The sequence below is a fragment of the Aythya ferina genome, assembly GCF_964211825.1.
Source record: "Aythya ferina genome assembly, chromosome: 27".
Classification (NCBI taxonomy): domain Eukaryota; kingdom Metazoa; phylum Chordata; class Aves; order Anseriformes; family Anatidae; genus Aythya; species Aythya ferina.
Genome location: NC_140310.1, coordinates 2,642,625 through 2,669,774, shown reverse-complemented (window position 1 = coordinate 2,669,774; position 27,150 = coordinate 2,642,625). Strand labels below are relative to the sequence as shown.

Genomic DNA, 27,150 nt, shown 5'->3' with positions numbered 1-27,150 from the left:
GGATGTGGAAATGAGGCAGACAGATGCTCAGATATATGTAAATATTTAATTTAACTGAGATAAGATCCACATATAACTTCAGGGAGTGAAGATAAGTCATACAGACTTCATAGGTTAGAATAATGTGTAAATTTGAGAGAATTTAGTTCTCCTTGGATCAAAACTTTCTTCCACTTTCTCTTAAAAAGCTATAGGCAATGAAAAAGAGGTAAGAGCTAAGAGGTAATGAAAAAGGCAAAATAATATTTTTCATGTTTGCCTGCAGGTTCTTAAGTTTTGTTCTTCATATGGGAAAGTAATTATGTACAATGGCAGTAGTTGTTTCAACATGAATTTTTGTGCACACAGATGTATTTCCCAGGGAAGTCTTGCCTCTGTTGTTGTAGATGACAAATGAACTGAAACGACATTTTCTGATTTTGAGAAATTCCTTTGAATTTTTTTAATTCTATATTGTTTTGGCAGCATGAGAATTCTTACTATTTCAGCAGCTGAAACACGTTGAAAAGCTGTAATAATGAATTACACAGAACAACTGACAGGTACAATAGAAAGCAAGGGGACAGGGGATCTTCTGTGCCAATCATATCTTCAGCATTGCAACCAATTTGGAAACATCTTATCTGTGTTTATTTGACTGCTTCAATTACACACTTCAAAAAATACTTGTCGTATGATGCCACCACACAGTAAATTAATCCAAAGCAGACTTTACATTTTTTCCAATTAAATCAACTATGAAATAATATTGTAATTAAAATCAAGCAGTTTCACTTGTTTTTCAGTTGTTAATGAGCTGTTGGTTGAAGTTCAACTTCAGCTTACCGTGGGACAAAGAAATTGGTATTTAAGACACTGAAAAGAAAGTGGTGCTCAGACTTTTGGATCATTTAAGTACTTCTTGAAAGATTATTTTAAATTAGCATTTTATGATGTCTACTGCAGCTATGCAGAAAATGGTTCTTTCATATTTTCTTCCCCTAAGAAGATGTCACTTTAGGGACTCTGTAAATTCCTAGAATAAGCCTTCTCTAGTTACTGTAAAGGTACTTCTAAAGTGTCAGCAACACACTGTCATTAGCCTGGAGCAAAAATTTAGATCCTGTCCATAGTGTCTCCCAGAATATGCCTTGTGGACCCAAAGAATAACTTTCTGATTATTATTTTTTTTCTTGGGGGTGGTGGTGGTGGTGAGGAGGTTGAGTAGAATGAATCTTAGATTTTTAGAAAGTTTTTCTCTTTTGCGTCTCCCTGAATAGCTTAAACGCTGGCATTCACGATGGGAATCATTAGTGCTGTTTCCTCAAAGTCACTTTGACGTTAAAAAGAGGGGTGTAGAACTGACTGTTCATTGCTGAGGAGCTCTGCCAGTGCACAAATGGCAGAATATAATGGGTTGTCCCTGTTAAATCATCTCTACCCACCTGTGTTACAAGCTACTGACTACCCTTTTTTCCCCCCAGTTTGTGTGCTCTGTGTGCAGGAGTTTTTAGACCAGCACTGCAGCTGACTGCAGCTCAATATAAGAAAAGGGGCTAGAAAAAGGCAGTTATTATCAGTCAGAAACCAAAGAACTGGAAATAGCTGGTTATCCTGGGTTTGAACAGGGGTTTGGATCAGATGGCCACCTGAAGTCTTTGCCAGATTTATACGTTCTATAATTCTGAAACTTGCATATTCTGAAATTTACATATTCTATGATTTCTGAAATGAAAAGGGTACAATGTGAAATGCTCACACAATTGCTTGATATGAAAGGAGTATTTCTTTTCAGTTGGTTTACAGGTACTGAAATACAGTTCTACTGAATAAGAAAAGCCTGAAGACGTTTGCTGTTGATAATAGTAAAATGATTTATTTTTTTCTTTTACATTTCTTTCAGAACAAAGTTAATGTGATCACTGGTAGCTCATTTCCTTTACCCTATCTCACCGAACAATTCAGCCTGTTTTGTTTCAGATTTGGCATCAGCAGGCTTCGGGTCATGAGAATACTTTCTGGGTTTTATGCATTTACATTTTTGCTGATTTCAAGAATGAATTGAAAAGAATCAGGTCTCATAGGCTTTGGGGAGTCCTCTCCCATGTGTTCTTGTTTCCTGCAGACATGAAACTTCAAAGCATTAGTAGAGTCAGGTAGCCAAGTATGACTTGACTTCTTCAGATAAATGGATTATGAATTTGAGGGGTATATACCTGAAACTAGTTGTCTGCCACGTGTAGGTATTTTGGAAGCAAGAAAGAAGAATAAAATTCCATGGAAAACCTGTGGTAGGGATTTGGTTCCTTAAACCTTATAAGATAAACCTTATAGAAAAGGGTATGTTGGCTGGTGGTCTGTGACAGGATGTGCCAGGTTGGAAGGCGTCTCCACAAGATGACATTTTAAATCCCAGCTCCTTTACTTGTGAAGTTTTGTGTATGGAATTAGGGATTAAAATTACCATCCACTTGGATGGGCTAAAACTTGTGTTGTTTTTTTTTGTGATAGGAAGATGATGCTGAGCTGCAGTGGTCCATTTAGGAGGTGACTGGGAATGTTTTCATTGGCTTTAAAGAGCGCTGGTATCTTGGTTAGATATCATCAGGTTTCTGTGAAAACCTGAGATTGTTTTTGCATTTCCATGTTGATCACACTTGGCTTCCAAAATAGAGTCTTATCCTATAGCTCAGTGAAGTCACTTACTGTACCAGTCCTACTATGGCCCTACCTTGCCTCACCATGCAGTTGCAGTTCAGTTAAATTAATCATGATAATTAATGAGTTAGTGCAGAAGATGACATGATAAGTGATGTTATAGTAGCAGATCTAGCTGATGTCATGTTCTGCTGTGAAGAAAGGCTTAGCAGTTGAAAAACTCATCACTTAGACATCCATATAGACAAACCCTTCATTTTCTTTAAGGAGTCTAGGAAACTAATAGAGGATATGAAGGACTGCATTTTACTGCTTATAAATAAAATTAAGCGCTACTGAGATAGTTTTGGTTAAATATAGGTCTCCAAAGTAGGTGGCCTGTCATGAACCATTTGGGAATGTACAGGAAGTTTTTTAAACAGAAGAAAAGGCTTTAGAATCACTTGTATTCATAAAGCAGGATAATCCCTTGGCTTTATTGCCAAGTAACTTTGATGTGGAATTAAACCAAATTTGCATTTTAATACCTAATTCTCTGTATTTCCTCTTTGGAGCAATCCTCTGTTTTGGAGAAGAAAATTTTGAAGCATACTTCGGTAGCTTGTAATAGTGTTCCTCTATTGAGAGATGGAATCAATACGGTACAGAAAAGTTCACGCACCAGAGAGATTTTAGGAAGATGATGCCTGGAGAGACATGGCATTTTACTACCCTGACTCGAAGTATTCTTAATCCTGATGCTCCCCATTGGAATGATACAGTTGTTGTGTGATCAGAAGGAAGCCACTTAGCATCTGTGTTTCCACTGCACTGTTAGTGATAAAGTATTTACAGGGTTGCTGGGGGAGAAAAAGCGATGGAGATGACTTGTGTTTGCTGTGGTTTCACCACACTTGAGGAGGAGGAGGCTGATGCAGTTCCAGGCTGGGAACCTCTCTGGCCCCAAGGGAAAGGACTGTTTTGTATCATGATGATGAACTTCTGCCACCACTCACTTGACTGAGAGAGTTAGTGCCTTTCCTGGGCTGAGCACACTCTGGATTTTCTTTATTGGCAATTTTTATCCGTTGCATGACTCTCTGCAAGTCTTTTCAGCTATGTATCCCTGTTTCTTCTTTCCCCATGTATTAAATGATGTTGTTACTAGCTTCCTAAATGGCTGTGTGGTCCAGAAATATGAGGCACTATTCGTAAAAAAAATTGCTTACGGTTATGTGTGTCAATAATGTGATTTTTTCCTAAGGTTTTCTAACTTCTGTTCCACCATTATATATTTCCAATGCGTGTAGTGGTATCCAAGGGAAGCAGCAACTTTAAGTTGACCACATTTGTCAAATGATGTAATTTTTGCTTAATATATAAGGCATCATAGAAGCCATGCTAAAATATAAGACGTAATCCTAACAGTTCTTATATTTGTTCTGTATTTATCCACCCGCATGTCAACTAAGAATGCTTCAAGCCTTGTAGGTGGCATTCAGTCCCTTGGAAACTATATATTTTTATTCCTTAGGGTGAGGTCTTACTGAGGGTAAAATCTGGACCAACAGATTTGTCACTATTAATGGACTGTAAAATAAACTTCAGTTCTTTGGTTCTGCCAACTATCCACTAAGCGTGCAGGAATCAATACTTTATTTTTATATTTATAGAAAGCTCTTTAAATCTTTAAGAACATGAACAGCAGATTGAGGGAAAGATTGGAAAATGACATGGGCATTGAGAAAATTTAGAGGTGAAATAGTGCTAGTGATTAGGTGCTCTGAAATATCGAAAGTCTGGGTGTAATTTTTCAGGAGTGCTTGATGTGGCAGCTCCTGTGCTTTTCCCTGGAGCATTAGCGACAGCCAGGCTGTTTCTGACAGCGCTGGGGATAGGAGGGATCAAGAACCTGACCTAGACCACCAATTCCCAATTTATTAGAATCTTCCCTGAAGCTGAAGTTAGAATTTTAAATCTCTTTTCAGCTCTATTATCAGGTAGCCAAGACAAGGAATATTCAAGGGCATAAGACAAAATATATTATTTCTACTTTATTTCTGTTTAACCTTCACAATGCAAAGTGGTTTCTTTTTTTCCTGTTGGAGCCAAGTAGTTGCACCTTCCAAAGAGAATTAAAACGGGAAATATCTCTGAGCAAGAATTACAGAGGTGTGTAATAATTGCCTGGCATTTCCATACTCTCTGCAAGCAGTTTGAAGCTTTAAAGGAAGCATATTGTTCAATTCATCATCTTCCATGCAGCATTTTTACTTTTAGCAAGGGACATACATCATAAGGCTCAGCAAGTTTTAGGAACGGATTCTCAACGTGGACAGATGGTGTTTAAGATGCCTGATGAGAAGGCTGACTTTCTCAGTGAGGCAATGTCAGAAGAAGAGATGGCTTCTTGGGTTGTCGTCTCATTCTGCGAAGTGACCAGTGGTGGAAGTGTAGCACATTCAGCTGCTGCAGCTCTGAGCACAGCAAAAATTCTTCAGCAGACTGGTGGCAGCTCAGATATGAAGCACACAACAGCTATCCATGCACGTGGCAGCCTCCTGGAACGAACAGCTGAATTTCCAAGTTTCATGCTATCATCTTACCAAGCCTGGGGGCTCCTGAGCACCCTATGATAGATTTGTGAAGCATCTTTTCCTCCCTACCAAGACTGGAAAAGCTATCCTAAAGGGCTCCATTGCGTGTCCCTAAACAGAATAATTAACGACATGATTTGCACCGTGATCAGCAAGATTTTTGTGCTTTGAAACTTGCCAAGTACTTGCAAAGAGCCTTCCAGTCTCAACTTCTGTTTTCTTTTTATTAAAGTAGAAAATCATTTTCAATCAGGATGCATATAAGTCGGGAGTGCCAAGTTTGTGCAGTTACAGTAGCTTCGCAAACAGCAACCCACCCTGGGCAGCTGTTAGATGCGTTGTACACAAAATAAGACAGCCTGCAGCGTAGCACTTTTATTTTAACACTGGAACTGGAGCTGGGAGAAACAAAGCTTTTATTCCGGTACGATAGCAAGCAGAAAGGGAAATTATTTAATCGCAATTTCATACCCCAGAAGTCTGTGGTATATTCAGGAGCAGCCACAACTACTAGGCATTGCTTAGCATCCTTCTATACCAAGTATTAAGCACAGAGGAAACAGAAAGACCATAAGAAATCTTTCCATAGAATTTTTACATCTGTCTGTGTGCTGCTTCAATATCTCGGTATCGTTTTTTCCAAGAATGGTTTGAATATTGTATATGCTTGAATACCAAATATGATTCAATGATGAGGAAACTGAAGGCAAAAGTTACGCTTCTCGCTCTTTGTATTTCATGGAAATTTTATGTTTCCCTTAATATCTTTGCTGAGAAGAACCCTAACAGTTGAAGATCTTTCTTTTATCTGTTTTACATGGTCTTTACACAGGTTAAATTTTAATTAAAATATATTTTTGAACAGCCTATATATGAGCAGCACACATGTAGCTGACAGTTTTCAACTAAAGCCTTATAAATTGTCCTTATAATCGTTCCAAGTGATAAGATGAGGTGAAATGGCCTCAAGTTGTGCCAGGGGAGGTTTAGGTTGGAAATTAGGAGAAATTTCCTTACTGGAAGGGTTGTGCAGAGTTAATACAGGCTGCCCAGGGAAGCAGTTGAATCACCATCCCTGGAGGTCTTCAAGAAGTGTGTGGATTTAGAATTTAGTAGCATGGTTTAGCAGTGGACTTGTCAGCATTAGGTTAAAGGTTGGACTAGATGATCTTAGAAGTCTTTTCCAACCTGCATGATTGTATGATCCTTTAGGATTCTTTTTCCTTTAACTGAAGTTGCTTATTTTGCAAGTGTCCTTAAATGTGCTTATTTTAATGAGTTAAAAACATTTAGAGAAGAATGGAATAACTTCTGCATATGTCTGTTTGTGATCATTATTATAAGGTACCTTTTTCCTTTCTTCCACAGATGCACTTAATTGGTTGTTAAATGAAGTCAGGGTTAACATCATGCAATGTCCCTAAAGCTGATGAAGAACTACTCATTTTCTGCCCCTGAAAGGAAGATGAACCATTACTATGAACTTCAAGGTCTTTCATACAAGCATGAGCAATTAACATCAGTTGTTCAAGATCACACCCTGCTCATGATCATGCAGGTATTATTTTTTTCACTGATTAAAATAGAGAATTAATTAGCTGTTTTCTTTTTTTTTTTTTTTTCTTACAAACTGTTTTATTCAATTATTACTTCCTCTCAGATTTGGGGGGGCATTTGGGCTGTTGATATCATGTTGATATCATTTGTGACAACTAAAGGACTGTTGTACTTCTGCTCTGCCTTTGATTTGATGTTAGCATACTGAGATACTGAATTTGCATGATGCATGTAATCCATGTTAGCAGGTTTGGATTGTGATTTCTGCTAGTACACTACACTTTTTCCCTCTTGTTTGAAAATTAGACATTTTTTTTTTGAAACAAAAGTGTTGTTTTGGAAGACATTTATCCCCTTGATCAGAAACATTCAAGCACTTTCTTGTGTGAGTCTCTTGGACTAAGCCTTTGTGATAAGATTTATAATTTTTAGATGCACCCTTGTTCCTTATATGTGTGCCGACAAGGAATTAGGTATTCATCACCAGCAAATAAAACTGAGAGGAATGAATGGGGTTTCCAAGGAGCTGCCTCTTCAAGGTGTTGCATCTTCAGGCTGAGGTACAAAGACCAGCTTTTTATAATGCAGATCACAATATAGCTCCTAATTTTCCATCCGAGATGCTTAAATGCTTCCTGCTGTCTTAGTCATTAATAAAATAAATTAACCTTAACTATAAATAAATTTAAAAGTTTAGATCTTAACGAGGTCATAGAGATGGAAATAAAGGAGTTATATGTATCAATAAACCCAGGGACTGTTGTGCACTAACAATACAGGCTTTCATGCTCCAAAAAGTCAGAATCATCTTCTGTCTCGGAGAGTTGAAGTTCAGGCTAGAGAGTTGAAGTTCAGACTAGAACTGTCTACCCAAATTATGATGGCATGCTTGTGTATGACCTCGTCCATATTTCTTCCTAGCCTGTGTGTGAGTGTCCAGCCTAATCCTTGGTTACAAACTGCTTTTGAGTTGTTTGAGGGATCCCCCAAAGTTCCACGCATTGCTGTCAGGACCGTAGCCAGGCTGAAATAACATGAACATTTTTCCTTTTCTGGTTTTCTGGAAAAAAATAATCTTTGACCTTTTTTGGCCCAGTTCATTTTAGTAAAGGCTCTGTACACTGAGCTATGAATTTCATCTTGAAATGAAAAAGAAAAATGAAAGACAGAGTGGCAGCAAGGATTCCTGTTGAAAAACAAGAATACCCTACTTGTGGCTGTTCCCTTGGATTTATTCCTCCAAGGAGCAAATAATTCCATGTGGATGCCCTTGCAGCTTCATTTTTGTTTTAAGAGAAGACACAGGATTTTGCTACAGAGGTGATACTTTGACAATAGGCAGTAAATGAGATCTTGATCCCATCTGAAAATTGACAACCTTTTCTCTTCTGCCAAAGCTTGACTCCCTGCTATTTGTAGAATAAATGTGTCATGGGGCAGTGGTGCAGCTGTTAGTTATTTGGGTGACGTTGAAATTTCAGGGGTGGTCAAAAATGGAGAGAAAAATTGGGAGTGAGAGTCCAGAGGCATTGTGCTTGAGAGATAACTGTAAAAGATGGATTTATTTTGGAAGATGGTGTCTCGCTTTAGAAATGAACCTGTCCACCTGAAGAAAATGTTCCTTCTAAAAATAATAGACCTAGCATGTCTTTCGAATTTACCTTCCTCCAAAATGACAAAGCAGCCCATGGAAAGCAATGTTTCTGTTTCCATTGAATTGCTTCTCTCCAGTGTTTTTTTCCATCTGCCCTGAGCTGGAGGAGACTCCTGCTACCATGACCCTTATTACAGGTGTTCCTCAGCGTAGGAAGGTTTCATCTGAAAAGTCAAATCCCTCCAAACAATCCTCCCCAAGGTAAAACAGAAACTCTTTTTTGTTAAATTGCCTTTCATGCAATGTCAGCCAGTGACTGCAGGGGCTAGCAGAGCCTTGTCTTTTCTCCTCTGTTATGCTGTGGAATTGTGAAAGGTTAAACATCTGCATGTCTTTGGTGTAATTAGAAAGTGATGGGACAATGTCTTTGCCCTCTGCTGGACCGCTCTTCCCACCAGCTGCCAGTGAGCCTGCCCGCATGGCTCAGCCAAACCCCGGACAGGGAGAAGGGGCAAAAAATGTATGAATCCTATTAATAACCATATGTATAAAGGGAAGCTTACTCCTCTGTGCTCAGTCCCAAGGACATATTGGGAATCTCCACTGGTCTGAATCAGACACAGCTCATCTGGTTCAAGTGCTTAGTGCCAGGGATTAGAATGTGAACTGAGCCGGGGCGGCTGAACGTGCATGTGAAGCTCAGAGCTGGGTGGATTAGGGGCAATTGGATCAGTATGACCAGGCCACTGAGATGGAACAGTGGTCCAGATGGCAGGGTCTTACAGTGAAAAAGAAGGGATGTAAATATTTCTAGCAACATCAGCTGGGTGTTTTGTCTTGGAAGAGAACCTCCGAGGGCTGAAAGCGAAGATAGAACCCTTTGTGCTGAGGATGTAAGGGTTTGAATACATCTTAATCCATTACTTTTAATAAAGTAGTTTGAGAGAGATTCAGGAAGTAAGAGAAGACACATGATGCATGAATAGATGTGACAATGATCTTTTATTTATTTATTTATTTATTCATTTATTTATTTTCTGGAGGCTACCGTAAATTTCATGCCAGAGGAAAGGACCAGGGAGAACGATGCAATGCTGCACAGTGAAATGAACAAACAAAAACTGCGACGGTGGCAGCTTCTCAACTCCATTATTCTTTGATTCTCCTGCACCAACACAGGAATGTCATTCTTCAGCTTTGTAAAGCAGAAATTACTTTCTTCCTCACAGAGCACTGTTAAACCCAGAGATGGGAATTATGCAGTATAGGATCTATCCCATTCTTTAGCAAATGTAATTTAAAAATCTAATCAACTGTTGACCTGCTTTGTTCACATTAAGCTTTGACAAACCATTTTGTAGGCTAAATGCAATGCTGTTGAGAGATCATGAATGTGCTGAAGGTTGTTGAATTGAGGTTTGGATCTCTGATAAAAATGTTGCACTAAAATTAACGTTTGGCTGAGATGCAGGCTCAGACAGGGTTTTTGAGGATGAATTTTGTAGTGCTCAGGTTTTGAGAAATGTGAAAGAGTTCTTTTTTTTTTTTTTTTTTGTTATTTTTCTCCAGTCAGCCCCTTGGGTGAGTCACTTTGATGAAACTTGGCAGATACATAAAACTTGCAGAGATCTTTTTCCTGATATTCTTTGTCACAGGGCATTGTCACAGTGTCAGTAAAGAACAGAGCTTGTAGAGGCTACAAATACAGAAAGGGATTGTGTATTTATTTTTCTTTTTCTTTTTTTTTTTTTTTTTTTTAATACAAAGCTGTAAGCAATAAAAAAGGGTGTACCTGTCAGCAGAAAAATATGCATAAACTGTAAGTTTTACTATTATTTATTTTTGTCCTGTACTTAAAAACTTCCTTGTTTTTCATGTGGTTCCTTTTGTCTCGATAAGGCAATGAGAAATATTACCTTTCCAGTGACTCTGGTAACGTCACGCAGCTGATTTTTGAGAACTTTGTTTTCTAAAGCTAAATTGCTTGTCACTGTGGCTTTAATGTAAAGAGATTATAAACTCCTTCTGGTCTCTGACTCCTTTGTTCACTTGGGAACATAAGCCCCAGGTTCCCTGCAGCCTGTTACCAAGCAGAGTAGCATATTTTTTCAGGATGCAGATTTTCTCCATGCTAAAATACAGGAGTCTGGTGGACTGGGAGGAGGTGAGATGTATCAAAAACTCTGTTCTCCCCTCTTTTAACATGCATGGACGAGGATTCTAGCTCCATTGTTGATACGTTTCAACAGAGCAAACCCACAAGCCTGTAAAATACAGATGCCCATTTGATCTGGGCTGTGGTGAAGGCTGGGCTGTTGTGAGGAACTCCAAAATCTGTAAGGCCTAGAGGGGGAATGCCTCAGCTTTAGGAGTGCTTGTTGGAAGTTACAGGATCCCAAATACCCCCAAATGCCACAGTTGTGCAGCTGATTAATTGCAGTAGGCATTGGATCTGGGCAAGATGGGGATTGTTAAGGATCTGGGCTGCTGCAGGCCTCGAAAACCGAAACACAGTCTCCTGCCCAGTAGAGTGCAGTATGTCGCCTTCAAACGTGTTGTGCTCTACTTCCTCCTTAAATATTTTGTTCCAGCCTATGCTGTTGTTAAACTCAGGCTTCAGATTTGTCTCTGCTGTTTTCCTGCAGAGAATTCTCATTTGCTGGATAAAACTTCTAATTTCACCTCCTTACGGACAAAGATGGAGTTCACGCAGTAAAATTGTGCTGGAGAGTAAACACAACAACACAAGCAAAGCCCCGTGGCCTTTGAGTTGCAAAGTACTGTGGTGGGTATGTGTGGATCTAGATGTCAAATTAATTATCTGAGGTTTAATTAGCTGTAATTGAAGTGACCTATAATTTCATATTACTTGACTGGCGTGTACTAACAGATGCCCTTTTCCTGTCTACTTCTGACTTCCTTTCCCTTAAAAAGGTGCTGTTGCTAATAAGAGATCTATGGAAATGGCAAAAAATTTACAGTTATTTCCGCATCTATTTCCCTTTATGAAGAACATGAGCCCATCTCACTTTGAGAACATCCTAGCAGACGAGGTTCTGGTCCTCCTGCTTAGAGATGCGTCTAATTAGTGCTAATGAACTAGCTGACCTGTGGTGAATTCTTACTGATGAGTAGCCTCCAGTTCTGCCTCATGGTGACAAGCCACCCATATGAGTTCTGCACCTGATTCCTCCTCCTCATGACAAATTTATCTGTTCTTAATGCAGGATAATAACCTTTACTGACAGTAATACTATTTCCCTGTGCTTGATCATACAGTCCTCATAGGGCTGCTGCAAGCACACAGCTGTATTAAAAGTACATCTACACAGCATGTGTGCGTGGACTGTTCTTTAAAATAGTTCATCTGACCAAAACAAAATAACTTCTTGCTGCTCAGATTTAGGAAGTGTTCAAACACAGTTAAGGAATGGATTTTCTTCATCGCTTTGTCCCATCATTCTTCCTGCCTTCTGCTGAGCCAGTGTGCAATGGCAGCACCTGAGTCTCATCTGTTTAATTTGCTGTGAGGATATCACCAGGGCAGTCACACCAAGAGCCTCTTCTGGGAGCTGGGCAGCAATCTGATGTATTTGTTAATAGAGTCACACTGACAGGATCCTCTATGATATAAATGATTGGAGAAGTAGCAGTGTTCTCAGTGAGGGCTAGCAGGTAATCGTGCAATATATTAAAAAATAAAAAGGGGGAAATAGTTGCCTAAAGCATAATAAACTAAGGTGATGCACAAAACACTAAAATCCAAGGTCTTCCACAGCTGTAACCATTCAAAAGACATTTACCAAATTACAGAAACTAAACAGGATTTGGCTGAATTAGCAATGATGTAGGAGATCTCTAGGGAAAACCCAGGTGCTGCAGATGCTTTGTTTCCGTAGGTGCTGTTCATGCCTTCAATGGGTATTTTAATCAGAGCTCCAGGAGGAAATGGAATTGAGGGTATCTTTTTTTTTTTTCTTTCTTTTTTGTTTTCCTCTGTAGCTTGGTGAGAGTGACTGTGGTGTTTCTGCCTCCCTATTGTTTTGGAGGCAATGTTTGTTCAGATTTCTTAAATATGAGAATGTAGATCAGTTAGAGCCTATTTCTTTCCTATGCCCCTTGGAGATGCTGGTGTCTGAAGGGGATTGTTGAGTCAGGTGGTCTCTATCTCTGAGAGCAGGCTATGAAGTTCTGTTGGTGTTTTGAAAGTATGATTGGGTTGGAAGGAGATCCTTGATATTTATGCTAGAAAAGGTTGTGATATGTTAGGAAACGAGTATGTTGATATGATGATGTTGATGTGATGGGTCCCTGTTCCTCTTTTAGGAACCACTATAATAAAAGTGACTGGCAATAGTGACACACAATCAGAGATTTCCCCTCAATTTCATTGTTGTTTACACTCTTAAGATTTTTTTTTCCTTTGCTGTGTAAAGTCTGTAGGAAATGTCTCTTAGAATAGCATGAATGTTCTCAGACTGATCCTAATTTATCTCAAGTTTGCTTTATGCTACTTTTATATATTAAAAGTGCTGGAGGACCTTTTACACGTCTATGGTAGTATTACAGAGCATGAGAATAAAATCAAGTTCTTCAAATTAAAAAGCATGTATCCCGATCTGAACCAAATCTGCTAATTCTCTAGCTGCTAGGCATGCAGAGGATTGCTTCCTATGCTCTTATTTATACTTTAGTGTTGCAATAATGACCGCTGGCCAGGGGCTCTGTTCTCAGTAGCATCTGTGGCCATGCTCTTTTATTATCTCTTTGTAAACTCTTGGGTAACGTGAAGCCCCATAGAGCTCATTTTTCTTTAACCAGTCCAGGATTAGAAAAGTAATTCCTCTCTCTCACACCTGGTAGCATTCAGATGCTTCTCTGGATAAGTTTTGTAATATTTTGCCTTGTAAAAGTGTTACTGTTTTTCCATTTGAGTGTAACTCAATTCATCATTTCTCAAGTTCTATCCAGTTAAAATCCTTTAAATTTGTAAAAACAAAACAAAACAAACAAACAAAAAAAGGAAATAAAACCACAACTGTTTACAGCAAGTGATGCTAGTAGTGTTTTGCCACCCAGACTGATTTGTGATTGTGCTGGTCTTGGAAGTCACGCAGGGTCAACAACTATGTTTAAAGATTTCTTGTGATTCTGATTTAAAGGATTCCAATTCCTCTACTCCAAGAGTGGGGAACTGCTGTTTTCAACCAACAGTTCTACTGGCCCCAGAAAGGTTTCAAGTCTAACTTTTTTTTTCCCACCTTGTTTTATATCCAGTGCTGGGAAGAGGAGAACACTAGCGCTCCCAGATGCATATCCTCTCAAGTCCTCTCTTTCCATCCCGTGTGCTTTAAGCAAACTTGATCCTGTGTAATATTTGGTTGTTTTTCAAATTCATCAAATCTGACAGCAATCATTAGTTACAAAACAGACCAAAATCTAATTTTGAAATCTCACTGCATTGTGAAAGGTGTTTGCAGGGAGGCCAGCAGCACCAGTATCTCATCTGAATTGACTGCAGTAGAAGGCAGAAATTTGAATGTTTCAGGAGTGGGGAGTCCTGTAGTATACTGGCAGCTCAATGTAGGCAGAATGCAGGCTGCCAGATTTCTGCTTGTGTATTAGGATGTTTTCTGCAACCATGGTGAAATGGTTACATCTTTAAAAATCCATCCCTTTTTTTTTTTTCTGCACTACTTTTTTTTTTTTTTTTTTCTTTATGATCTTTTCCTACACGTTACAGAAATACTGCATAGCCAAGTTTAAAAGACTGTTCTGGAGGTCCCCTTTGGACTATCCAGTTTTATGCAGACAGGACACTGAGGAGCACTGAACTGCCTATTACTTTGGAGCAGAAATGGTGTTGCAGTGAGATTGATAGCAGCCATGTGCCTCCATATGCAAAGCTAGATGCATAAATTACAGCCTCTTAATGATGAGGCACAGCTAACTTTCAAGCAAAGCTTAGTTGTGCCTATATTATTTCATTTCTCTAATATGTGAATGTGTAAACAAGTATGCCAGAAAATGAAACCCATATCTGAGAGCAGGGGCTGAGATTGGGGAGGGAGAGAAGCTGGAGTATTAATAAATGAAAATTGCAATCAAATCTATAGAATTTTACTGTACTGGAATCACGTTGGATCTCAAACAGCTTGGCGTTTGTAACGTGGCAGGATGTTTTATTACAGTGCATTCCCACAAGGTGAATTAAAATAAGGATTAAAAAGCCCCTATAAATCAGATTTTATAGCTGCCTAAACCACCTGCAAACCGTTGGTACTTGTTCTCAAAATCCACCATCATTCTGCTGTCAAACTGATTTCGGTTTCATTAGCAGAACTGGCATTGCCCATGCTGGCATAATCTACTGGCTGCATAAATTACTAGGAGTGTAATTGTAAGCAATGTCTTAATTTTGTCAACAGCATTCCACAGTGCCAGCGATACCCTTTATGCACTATTTTAAATTGTCTCAGCTGGATGTTTTTTCAGCAAATTTTACCTCAATGGGAAATAACAGAAAATTATGTGAGCCTGTAGTAGTTAGTATATGCAAGGAGATGCTGTACATGAAACCCAAGAAGATATTTACCAAGGGACTCTCCAGTGTTTGTAAATAGTTTCTTATCCCAAAGGTAGTTTCTTGAGTATTGAGGAGAAGTGAAGGAGTGTGTTCTGGTGGCCCCATGCCACCTGGGCAAGTATTGCAAATGAAAGCTGAAAGTGTGAGTTTAGCTCCAGGTGGGGCACTTTGCTCTGGTGTCCAGCCTTTTGGACAAAGTCAAGCTTTGGTTCATGGCTGAAATTGTGCAAGCACTGCAGCTGATGGGATCTCTGTGCAATTTGGGAGAAGAGCTTGGTCCCTATGGCTGTGCAGCTTGGTGCAACCATTGCACCTCTGGGGGACTGCTTGCTCACAGCAGGATTTTGCAACCTGGCGCAAAGTCTGTGAAATCTCTCTGAGCCTCCAGCACATCATATGTGATCAAAATAAACATCGAGGGTTGTTATGCTTTGCTGTCCCTGTAGGCTTCGCCAACGTTAGCTGCATTAAGTGTATGGAAAAAAAATGATGTCTGTGTGATGTCTTCAGTTTGGTGGATTCTTTCAAAATCGGTTTGTATGAATGAGATGTCTGCAAGTAAGTAATGAACATGGGAGAAGGTAACAGCTGGCAATCAAGTCTTTATTTTATAATTGCTGGGTAGTCTGTGCTCTGTAAATTATGCTGTGCCATAATGGGTGGGTCCCTCTGTGTATGCATGGTGTGTGGTTTTTCTTCTTGTTGTGTTGTTGTTTGTTTGTTTGATTTTTACAGTTCAAGACTTCAAGTAGAAGGTAGCTTTTTCTATTTGGCTGTGAGTAACCGCAGGCAGTGCAGTAAGATTGATATTATGATGGGAGGGAATGCATTTGTCCTGTATGTGTGGAGAGTTAATGTTGCGGTGTATCTCTGCATGAAATAAGTCTTCGTAAGAGAGTTGATCATTTTGTCCCCTTCCTCCTTCAGACCCATTCACAGTTAGCAATATGTTATACCTTTAACAAATCCAGAACTATTCCTATTAGTGTAAAAGTGAGTGTTTCTGTTTGAAATTAAAAAGCATAGCAGATTTCGCTAGTATATAAAGTAACCATTTATTTCCCTTAAAAACCAAAGGTAGAGCCAGAGAGTTCTTAAATGCCCTCCAAGGCTGTCAGCTGTGCTAGGCTCACTTCCCTCCTCTCTTCCCTTAAAACCCACTGGTGACCGAGATGGCCATTGCAGGAAGAGCTTTTCCCATCAATCAGAGCTGGATTCTGGCTGCCAACAGGCAGGGAGCCAATTCAGCTGTCTGCTCGAGTATGTGATCTAACTCACGCTGGGGTTACAGCCTTATCTAAATCCTGTTAAAGCCCATGCTAAGACCCCATAAACTTAATTGGGTTTAGTGTAGACCTACCTTACGGATTTCTTTTTTGTATCTTAGTACACTTGTATTTTTTGATCAGTGAGTGCCTTTTGATAAGCTGTAGTTTAACTTGTCTGGGGCAGTATCATTTATCATTACCTTTCTTCTTTTAAATTAGCGGTGTGTGTAATGCATGATCTGGAAAAAACTCTAATAAGGCTATCTCCAAGAAAAGTTGTCCCCAAGAAGTATGCCTGACTTTTATTAGTGATGATTTCTGTCATTTTTCTGTAGTCTGGAAGTTGAGTGGGTATTTTTTTTTTGGGGGGAGTACTTTGGGTAGGATTCAGTCCGGTTCCTGTTAAGAGGTTTTGGAATCGGACTGAATGTGTGAAAGGCTGAACTTGTGAATAATGCGTTTTTGATGTTAGTTATGTGAGTTGCCTTAGATATCTCACTACATAAATTCTGCAAAAGGAAAAAAGAAATACTACAGTACAAGAGAGGGCATGATACTAACCTCATTCACAGGGGAGAGATTTTCCATAATTGAACATCATAAGGTTAAGCAAGTTCATTTCCATGAGATTTCTGTATTTCTACTGATTTTCAGCGAACTTTGTCTCACACACAAGATATTGGCGTTGATTAAGGCTTAATTTACACCTTTATTTAAGTCGTTTTTTTGAAGTAAAGGTAGGAACAACATTTGTGCCCTGAGTAGTTGTTATTACCTGTATTCCACATGATGTCTCATTAAATACTCCATTTTTTGCAGTGGGCCAAGATGTAAATGTCTCTTTTTCATGACTGCTTTCTTGAACAAATAATTTTACCAAGTTTGATGAAAGTAATCTTACCAAGCAAATGCTCACCAATGTGTCAGGAGTTTTGGAACTTCAAGTGCTTTTCAGGCCTGATGATCAACTACCCAGGCTGGAGGAGAAATGAATTGCAATGCTATTAGCATCCTTGATATGTTAGCAGAAATACTGACTCATCATTGGCTTCCTGTGATTTAGGATCAGAGTGTTAATTCAGTGGGATTTTCTGGTGTGTCAACACAGTAAGTTCTTTGAATGCCCTGTGGGAAGCAAGTATTTGGTTATATATCTCTTTGACAAGGTATTGAAGTCAGCAGGACGCTTAATATTGACTTTCTGGAGACCTACCCTGTATGAACCCACTTTATTCATTAGTCTAAAACTTTTGTAAAGGAATAGGTGAAGAGGTAGTGATTACTAAACAATTGCTGTATTTCATTTATTCACCTTAACTCCTTCTGTGCCTTAATAGCTAAGGAAAAAGCTTACAAGGCTGACAGTGCAAGACTCCATCTGTTCAGACAGATTAAAGGAAACAGAGGACAACTTCTAAAGCATGAATGCTAAAGGTATTGTTATTGCTTTTGCTAAGTTTAATTGCGGAGAATAGGGACCGATAAATATGTCTACAGGATGTATTAATTGCTCTGTGAATGTATGCATCCATTTAAAGGCAAAGTCAAAGATGTTTAACTGGGTATGACCTACCAAGATGAGCATAATGCTGAAAGGCAAATATTTGGCAAAGTGAATGCTTAGTTTTATGTTTTACATACTACCCTAAGGTACTTTCAGGGGCTTTCACCACACCAATGGTTTTCTGGATGGGTCCTTTGTTACAAAAAAGCTGAGGTTGAAAGGTACCTCTGGAGCTCATCAAGTCCAACCCTCCCTGCTCAACCTGTTCTAGTCGACCTTTGCTCAGATTGGGGTAAGAAAGCGGTTAGTAGGTTGAGAGAGGTTTTCCTCCCCCTCTACTCTGTCCTAGTGAGACCACATCTAGAATATTGCATCCAGTTCTGGGCCCCTCAGTTCAAGAAGGACAAGGAACTGCTTGAGAGAGTCCAGTGTAGGACTCAGTGCAAGAATTTATATTTTAGAAAAAGTCACTTTGTCCTTCTCATTAAAGAAATTTAAGATCGCAAATGTGTGTCTTTTTTTATTTTCTTGAAAGGTTATCTGTTTATTTTTACCTTTAGAAACCAAATGCCTTAAAGACACACTAGATTACTTATCCAATTATAGCTGCTTTCCTAACTAATAGTTTTTAGATATTCATTTTAAATGATTTTTATGCCTCTTGAAAATGCCAGCAATATTGCTCATAAATCATCGTCCTTTCCTTTAGCTCTCCTGGATTAATATAAGTTCTCTTTAATTACTTTTCTAGTTGGAGCTACTGCATTTAATCCTACCTGGTTTTTGAAGTAGGCATTTAGTTCACTACAGCTCATTAAATAGCAGTAGCCTAGGTTAATGTCATGATTAGATGTAGAATGAGATACTGGGGGAAGGGGCATTTATATGCTGCTAGAGGTATGGCAGTTTGCTTTAAGAAGCATTATTCTGCACAGTTACGTTGCATGTTTTTCTTTTGATATTTTCTACTTAGTGCTGTATCGTGTGTCAGCTCTGTACACAATGCTTATATATCTTTGATGTAAGTACATACATATTAAAGTGATAGAGGAGTGGTGCCTATGTTAGTTACTAAAGCGATCTGTATGGCAGTCAATGAAGTATATTTTAAATACATTATTATTTTCCATTTGGAGGTCAGCATTTTTTTGGCAGAAGGAATGAAGATTCATGAAGGTTTGCAGGTGTGAGGTTGAATCGGCGCTGTTCAGTGTTACTGATTACGTGGCTTTTGGCCAGTCATGATTTATGGGGGTAAACTGACCCGCATCCCTTACAGAAAGGGAACTCCTTCTGCCACCTTGGATATTCACTGGAGAATAAACACCATCATTTCATATCCATGTTGCATTATAATAAATGTGGTGTGTGTGTGTTTTGGCGCGGAGAGTAAGGAATCAGCTGTAGCTAAGCTATATTCAATATGGCAAAACTTCATTGGATTTATATTCATGAGTGGAATCCAAATTGGGCCTGAAGGTGAAAGCAATGGTGTAAAATCTCATGTAGCCCACTGCTTCTTTAAGAAAACATCTATTTCTTTTGCTAAACATCAATCCAGGGAAAAAGACCTACGTGTGTTTCATTTTTCTTTGCTGACGCTTTGATGTGATTAAATTCATGGTGCTGCAAAGAAATATTGCCAAGCAAACCTCACAGCCTGAGAACCAGCACAATATTCTTTCAAAGCTAGCAAATGCACAGCAGCTTTCTCTTTAGTGAAATTAGTAAAAACAGAGTTTCACTCTAACCTTTAAATCACTTCATCTCTGCTTGGGGCACTTCTGTTGAAATGCTGAGTGTCTTCTTTCTGTCAAGTGACAGAGGTAAATAGGCTGCAAAAGTAAAGTAATGCCTTCAAATCTGAGCAAGACATTTGGGGAGCCTGATGCAGATGTGTAATCCACAGAGAATCTCTCCTTATATAGACTGAGTTAATTTCTTTAGCCATTTGTTTCTCGTCTACTGATATGCTCAGAACTTGGGAAGCTGATGTGATATTTATAGTGATTGCTTTTTAAAGAAAAAAGCATTGTTGTGACTCATTTCTTTGCCCGTCTCAGTTCCCCAAGGAGGTGTTACTTCTGGCATTTGCCTAGGCACTGAAACATTTTCTTCTCAATTCATTCACTGTGGAAAAACATTGCTGTGAAAGACCAGTCCTACTGGTTTGAGAAGACAAAGTGCTAGGGCTGAGGAACTCTTTAAGCCCCTGGTTTCACTTTTAAATCTAAAAAAAAAAAAAAATATTTTCTGAAATGTGGAATCACGAGAGGGAAATCTTTCATCTGCAGGGAAAGTGACACCCACTAATATTGTACTAGAGCGACTTTCAAGAAGAAACCACCCTCCAAACAGCCTTACAACCTAGCTTACAAGATGGTCTATATATGCCTGATCTGGCCCATGCTTTTTAACCCTGGGCTGTTTTTTTTCATTCTTTCTTTTCTTTTTTCTTTTTTTTAGTGGCGATTGAAACATTTACCTCTTGGTCCTGTGCAGGTTTTGGCTGTTCTGTCCATCTTAGATTAACCTTAGCCGCAAGTTTTTCATCTCTAAGCATTCATTGACTTCCCATGGACACATAAAACACCAAGGTGATCGATTGCATCCATACAGCATTTTCTTCCATGAAGCACAGTAGCTCTTCTATGAGGACAAGATTTGGTTTCTTTGTCAAAAGCTCTCTGGGTTTCTTCTCAGTTGGCAGCCAACCTTTGTGACACTGGCATACAGTAGATAGGATTGATTATGCTCAGCTTTGTGTTTAAAGGCCGAGTGGTTATTTTCAGGGTCGTGTAGTAAAAAAGTGAAGGAGCTGGAAATAGAAGCCAGGAGCCCTGGTTCACCATCTCGTGCTTGTAAACGCCTTACATAACATTTTCTCTTTTAAAGGCAACCTTTGCAAAGGTATTCAGTTTAACCGAGCATGAAGGTACAGGAAGATTAAGTGAGACTTGCTGACAGCTTTGAAAGCTGAGAACAAGACTTGGGTGTTCTGGTGCTGAGCCCCTCTTCCACCAAGCCCTAGAGTGGCTTTACCAGCTCTGTGCAGACACCTCCTGAACCCTACATCTTTGCTCCTGAAAAGTTGGGTGTATGGGAATGTACATGGCTTACAAGAACGGAAAGGCTCCTTGTTTTATGTCCTCTCCCTTTCTGACACTGGGGGAAGTCACCAAGTCATTTGCTTTCTCAGTACATCGCACAAAATACAAAGCGTTAGAGCCAGTTGCGCCATTGTTTACAACGTGTAGACAGAGTTATGAGGTTGGGCAGCAGCTTTGTTGATTTAAAAAAAAAAAAAAAAAAAAAGTTGGTTCTAATCTTTGGAACAGGCAGAATAAAAATTTTAATTACTTGTTTGTCTATAAATAATTCAGAGGAACTATAGGTTGTGCTTATACACATGCACGCACAAGCAAGATACATATCTAGTGCTAGAAAATTGCTCGAGCCTCTTGTAGGTAATAAATTCTCTGTGGGTTTACAGCCAGTAGTAGATATGTCCATGCATGCTGACAGAGAAATCATATGTCAAAGTGATCAGCAAACGGCAGCAAGGAAGTCTCCTTTGTAAAGGCACCAAATGTCAGGTCTTCTGTAGTCAGTTTTCTATATGAAGAGGTTGACTTTGTTAATGGACAGGAAAAAAACTTGTTGCAACAGGTTAAAGAGCTGATCGCGTGTCAGAGTCTTCCATTATCCATGTTCTTGCAGCCATTCGTCATTGTCTGATCCCCATCCTGCTGGGTAATGGGATATATAATGTCCTGAATAGCTCTACCCAAACAGTTTAGAGAAAGAAACTGTTATTGAGGGGCTCAGATATTTAGGGTGCTCATTAGCATTTTCAGAGTCGCTGCTGGTTGATTCCTAATTGGAATTACATTTATGTGGCTAATTCCTTAATTTCCTTAAATCTGAGGAAACATATCTGCACCTAAAGGAGCCGAAATAACTGTGAAAATGTCACTGTTACCGCAAGGGTAATTCTTTTTGGCTAGCATTATAGATGGCAAAAGGAAAAGATGCTCTATAATTCATCAGCTCCTGTGACTGCAGAAGTGCAGGTTGCTGGTTGAGGAAACTGAACAGACCTTCTGGTTTGGAGACTAACAGTTTGTCCACCAGGTCACTCTGTTCCTTAGAGACTTAGCCCGTAGTTCCTTCTTACCTGATGCTTTAACACCACGTTGTTAATAACATCCTGTTCTCTGCATTTATATTTATAGACCTGCCAACACTGTCCGTCTTTGGCACCCAACATGACAATAAGGTCTTGGCACATACATTTCTGGTATACATGTGATGCTGAGCGTTGCAGTAGATCCTATATATTGGATTTCCTCATGTGTTTCTACCTAGTCCTTTCCCTCTCCCCAGGTATTCTTGAAAAACTACTTGCTAGATGAAGTGCGGAGGAATTTGTAGGTGAAATTAGGTGATTCTTGAATCCACAAACATTAATAATAGAACGTGAAGGAGGAAGACTTATGAATGAAAACAGGTAATTGCCAATAGAAAAGTGTGAATAGGAGCTAGCTACCTATCAATACAAAATGTGTGCGCACACCACGGCTTTATTTCTTTGGGAAGAAAAGAGATTGAGTCATATATCAATTAACCTTAAGCCTGATAAGTGGTTGAGGATTAATTTACTAGATAATGATGAAATTTGGGAGGACATGGAGGATTTGTTGGAAACTATTTAAAGTATAATTAATGTTTCTTTTAAATATACAGAGAGATAACAGAATTAGTAGGGAAAAAAACACTTTTTATTAGAAAATGGAGTGTTTTCAAAGGAAAATATATGCTTAAGCATCTGTTTCCAGCTGCTGGGAGATGATGTGTTTTCATCCAAGACAAAGGAGCTTGCTGGCGTTACACAGCAGAGGATCAGGTCCTGGAATTAAAAGGACAGATTTTATATAGTGAGTGGCTGAGCACTCTTGCAGGCTGCTTGTTAAGATTCTGGTAATGTTAATCGGAGCTCTTTTGCATGGCACGGGGCCTCTACACTTGCATTTGGAACAGGATTTGCCTTGTGCCCAAGTATGTGATGCACTGAATTGCTGTTGCTGGGGTTCTGAGCTACTTCAGCTTCTGCTGCCTTTTCTTCTTCCAGGGACGAGGTGCTGGGAGAAATTTCCAGCAGTTCTCTCTGTTTACCCTTTGGGGCAAAGTGCATCTTTAAAAAAAAAAATGTAAATATTTCGATTGCTAATTTATACCCTTGGCATTCAGGGTGACTTTTTCAAGTGACTGACATGCTGCATGATTAGTTGCTCATAGCCTTATAATTAGCTGAAATGTCATTTACGTTGCATTGCCTCGTTGCGTGTTTTGCTCTGTGTGCAGTCACTGGAAAGGAAAGCACTTCTTCATACACCACTGCAGTGGCAGCATAGCTGCTTAGCTGAGGGACAGGGTCTTTTTTTAGATTAGCAACCCTACCTCTCTTGAAAAATTAAAAATAATATAAACAGTTATGCCACCTTTTCCTCCATTATGATGCCATAAAAAAAAAAATAATAAAATTCTAATTTGCTTCTAACGTGACCTAGAAAAATTAGCACCTGTGGTGTGTCTTTTTTCCCCATGCATATACTGTTTTGTGTTTTTTTTGTTTTGTTTTTTGTAATTAATGCAGTTGTGTGACCATCAGAAATGAGAATACCCTAAAGAGGGGGGTTTGCATGGACTTACCCAGCCAGCTGTGGTCCTTGCTGAAGCATGTTCAGCCCCAGGGCTGTGGGGAAGAGAGGTACCACATATCCCGTGTGGCTTTTGCAGAGTCCCTGTGCTGAAGGGACAGGTGACAGGGGTGACACTGGGCAGGCAGGACTTGAGGGGACATTTGTGGCTCTGAATTATTCCTCTTTTACAGTTGCTGTGGCTGTTACTGTGTGTTCCTTGTCCTTGGGGCAGGGTGAAAGCAGGGAGGAGATGGAAATCATTGCATGTGATGATTTTTGTCTGCCCCCCGTAAGCAGCCATTCATGCCAGCATGGAGAAGTCTGTGCTGCCTGTGTTTCCTCTTCTCGGAGAAAAGCCTCCAGTCCCTTTCATTAAAAACCACAAAGGGATGGATAGCTCACTGCCCATAATGAATCTTTCATTTGGAGATCTCGAAACCCTTAAAAATTATCTCCCAAGCTTTACACCTGTAACTCTGCAGAGTTTAGAGGCGTTTTCTATTTCTGCCATGGTTAATATGTTTCAGAAAGTCTCCGAAAACCAATGCTTTATTCTCTGGATCTATAATAGTGGTAATATGTACCTCTCCACTGCGTTTTTGATTTAGTGCCTTATTGTTCAGCACCCAGCTTCTGCAGAGTCCCTCTGACATATTTCAAGTGCTTTGAGGAACACACAGTACATTACAGTATGGCCAAGGGTCACATTTCTAAAAGGAATTAAGCACCTAAGCTCCTTTCAAATCTAGCCTGCGTGTGATAGGAGGCAGCATGTTGGGATCTATTGTCCACTGCATTACGCCTGGGATATTTTTGCTTTATTAGTGTTGCTCTGCCTCAGCTTCTATTTTATCAGCACCAGATTTAATGCATTGCCGGACACAAGGTGCTGGTAGAGAAATAGAGCACAAGCCAGCTGCTACTCACAGGTCTGTAGGAGATCCCATCAAAACCCTTTGCCATGCCTTCAGCACTGCAGGGAAGTGGTTCTGTTTGGATGTAGAAGCCAAATTATGAGAGATGTTCTTTTATCATTGCTTTTGTTGGAAAGAGCGCGATAATATTTCTACCTATTGGTAGGATGCAAAAGCGCCTCTTCCTCCTGATCCCTATATAAATAGATTTCACGTTACTCGATACAATGCACTTCAATGATTGGAAATGTCAAAGTGATTACGGTAAGCTGGCATTTGGAAAGTGCTGGAGTGTCTGTGGCTACGCAGCCTGGCAAGAAGTTTCAAATTATCTTAAGCTGCTAAAACGCAGACTTTCTATCCCACAAATATGACGTTAATCTCTCTTTGTGGTAGAGATTATGGAAGAAAATGACCCTGCTGAGCTCCCTCTGGTTCTGTTATGTATTCACAGCGGCTTCTGAGAGAAATGAATCCACTTGATTTATTTTGGGTATGAAAAATCTGTCTTGCAATAGCTATCGTTCAATATTCACTTGCCTTTAGCCAATATACTGAGATCAGAATGTTGATGATGATTTCAGTTTATTGGGAAAGATGATGTTTTCTGATACAGTCCACAGCTCCTGCAATCCAAACAAATGTTACTCAGAGCTTTTCAGGAGTTTTTTTTTTTATTATTTTATTTTTTTTCCCTATTAGGACCAGGTTAAGCACGTTGTGGCTTATTTGTAAGGTGTAGTAACAGGCCAAACGCAGAACGATTCAGGGTGAAGTTAAACAGTTCAATACTCCAGCACCTGAATGCAGTGTGCCTGGCCCTGCCAGGTGCATGTGTGTTAAACGTCAGGCTCCTTTTACACATAACAACAACAACAAAAATAAAAAAGCATAACCCCAATACCCACCAGTTCAAGGTTCTGAACAAGCTCTACTAAAACAAAGGAAAACCAATTTCTTATTGAACCTGAGATGAGTACAAAGTGAGCTGAGCAGCTTTACAGAAAATTAAGATATTAAACATGTTTCTCACACACAGCTGTTTAGCTTATGGTAATGTTTCTCAGCTTGCATCTTCATCAGTAACAAAATAATTCTGAAATAGCAAGGTTCTTGGCCCTGCTGATGCTTTCCCCCCACCCTCTCCATTTTCAAATAATGTTTTACTAAGAAGGTTTTCTCTTCTGATTTCTGATGACTTGCCCTTTACAGGAGCACTTGTTTCAGGTTGAAGCCTTTGTAATAGCACAGCTGATGGAGGAGTTTGGACATGAAGTTATCAATATTAAAAATACCCTTTCATGACAGCAGAGCTTTTGTTAGAGGGGAAAAAATGTTTGTTATTTGCAAAAAATGGCCAGGCCCTATGCTCCTCCCCAAGTCTGTTCTGTTGCCGGGCTTCGTTTATTGAGTGGCCGTGTTGCTGGGTTTTTGTTGTTAATTTTTTTCTCATTGGTGATGAACAAAGTTGGGATAGATATGAAAAATAGATACCTGAAGTCAAGTTCTGGGAGGTTAAAGTTAAAAAAGACATAGTTCACATTCAATTAAAGTCACTTACTGCAGTAAAATATCTCCTCTTCAACTCCAGGTCTGCCTTTTGAGTTATTCTTACCCCAGCACTGAGTGAAAGCCTGCCTAGGGGCAGTGTCGGGGCAGTGAGAGATTGCAGAATGGATCATTACTGCTTAAGCAAGCAGAAAACAGCCCTGCGTTTTCCCCCCAATTCTGCTATGGGAAAATAAAAACTGTCTGTTTCTCCCTATTTACTACAGTGGCTTAGTGGTAATCACCGTTTATGAAGTCACTCATAAGAAAGTAATAGCCTGAGTAGTGCTTTGGGATTAAAGCACATCTTTAAATGATACTATAAGGAATCATTTAGGTAATGCAACACTGATCTGTAGCCCTGAGATGGGTTTACATGCCATGATTGACCAAACATTGCTTGTTTTATTGCCCAGGATGATATGTAGCACTCTTGTATTTTTCCCTTCTGTGTGAAAGTAGCTTTTGTGGCTGGTGATATTTAGCACTGGTGCAGTGTGCAGGGGAGACTGTGACTGGTGCTTCCCAGTGATCTTACGGGGGTGATGGAAGGTGATGTTCCCACTCAGCAGTGGGTTTTATTCACACCAAGCTGCTCCATTGCCCAAAGCGGGGAGAGAGCTGTGAAGTGACACAGGTTGTGAAGGTGAGTAGCTAGGGAATACCCAAGTTGCTATTTTTGTTCTTAATGAACACACAGGATGAAATTCAGTGGTGGTATTAGTCCAAGTACTTGCATCAGAAATCAAAATTATAATTTGTTTGTGTCCTGGGAATGTAGGGAACCAAGCTGTATAACCTAGGATTCTCTTGAATAAATGCAGTACAAGATGAATTAAATATATGTTTATATAAATTCCTTGGTTTATAAAATTGTGACTGTGAAAATGTCAGCATATGCGTTGGGTTATTCTAGATGAACTTTTCAAAACGCATGCATGAAGTCAGTTTTCTGCACCATATCTCATTGTGGTGATGCTGAGTGTGTTGAAACCTATTTTGTAGAAGGAAAGTTGGGACCAGATTCACACTTCACACGCCTGTCAATTTTGACATGAACAGGCAGACACAAACACTCTTCTGTTTTGTTTCTTCACATGATATGATCCTGCTCCTGTTTTCATATGAAGCAACATCGAAATTTAGCAGTTGGGGCTGGAGAACTGTGACTCTGGCACTGCAAAACGGTGTCCTAAACACTTGATGTCTCTTCCCAGTGTCTCATTATCAAAACCACAGTCCCTAGGAGCATGCAGGTAAGTGT

General features: G+C 39.5%; 1 protein-coding gene across 2 annotated transcripts in view; it reads left to right on the top strand.

The window, feature by feature from the left end:
* LOC311424347 (uncharacterized protein) overlaps positions 1 to 27,150 on the top strand; it is a 252,395-nt gene that overhangs the window by 149,686 nt on the left and 75,559 nt on the right. For both annotated transcript variants that reach the window (XM_084499419.1, XM_084499420.1), the window contains one exon: positions 6,582 to 6,771. In XM_084499419.1, the coding sequence (XP_084355545.1) occupies positions 6,628 to 6,771 (144 nt within the window). In that variant the 5' untranslated portion in view covers positions 6,582 to 6,627. The remainder of the gene's footprint in view (positions 1 to 6,581; positions 6,772 to 27,150) is intronic.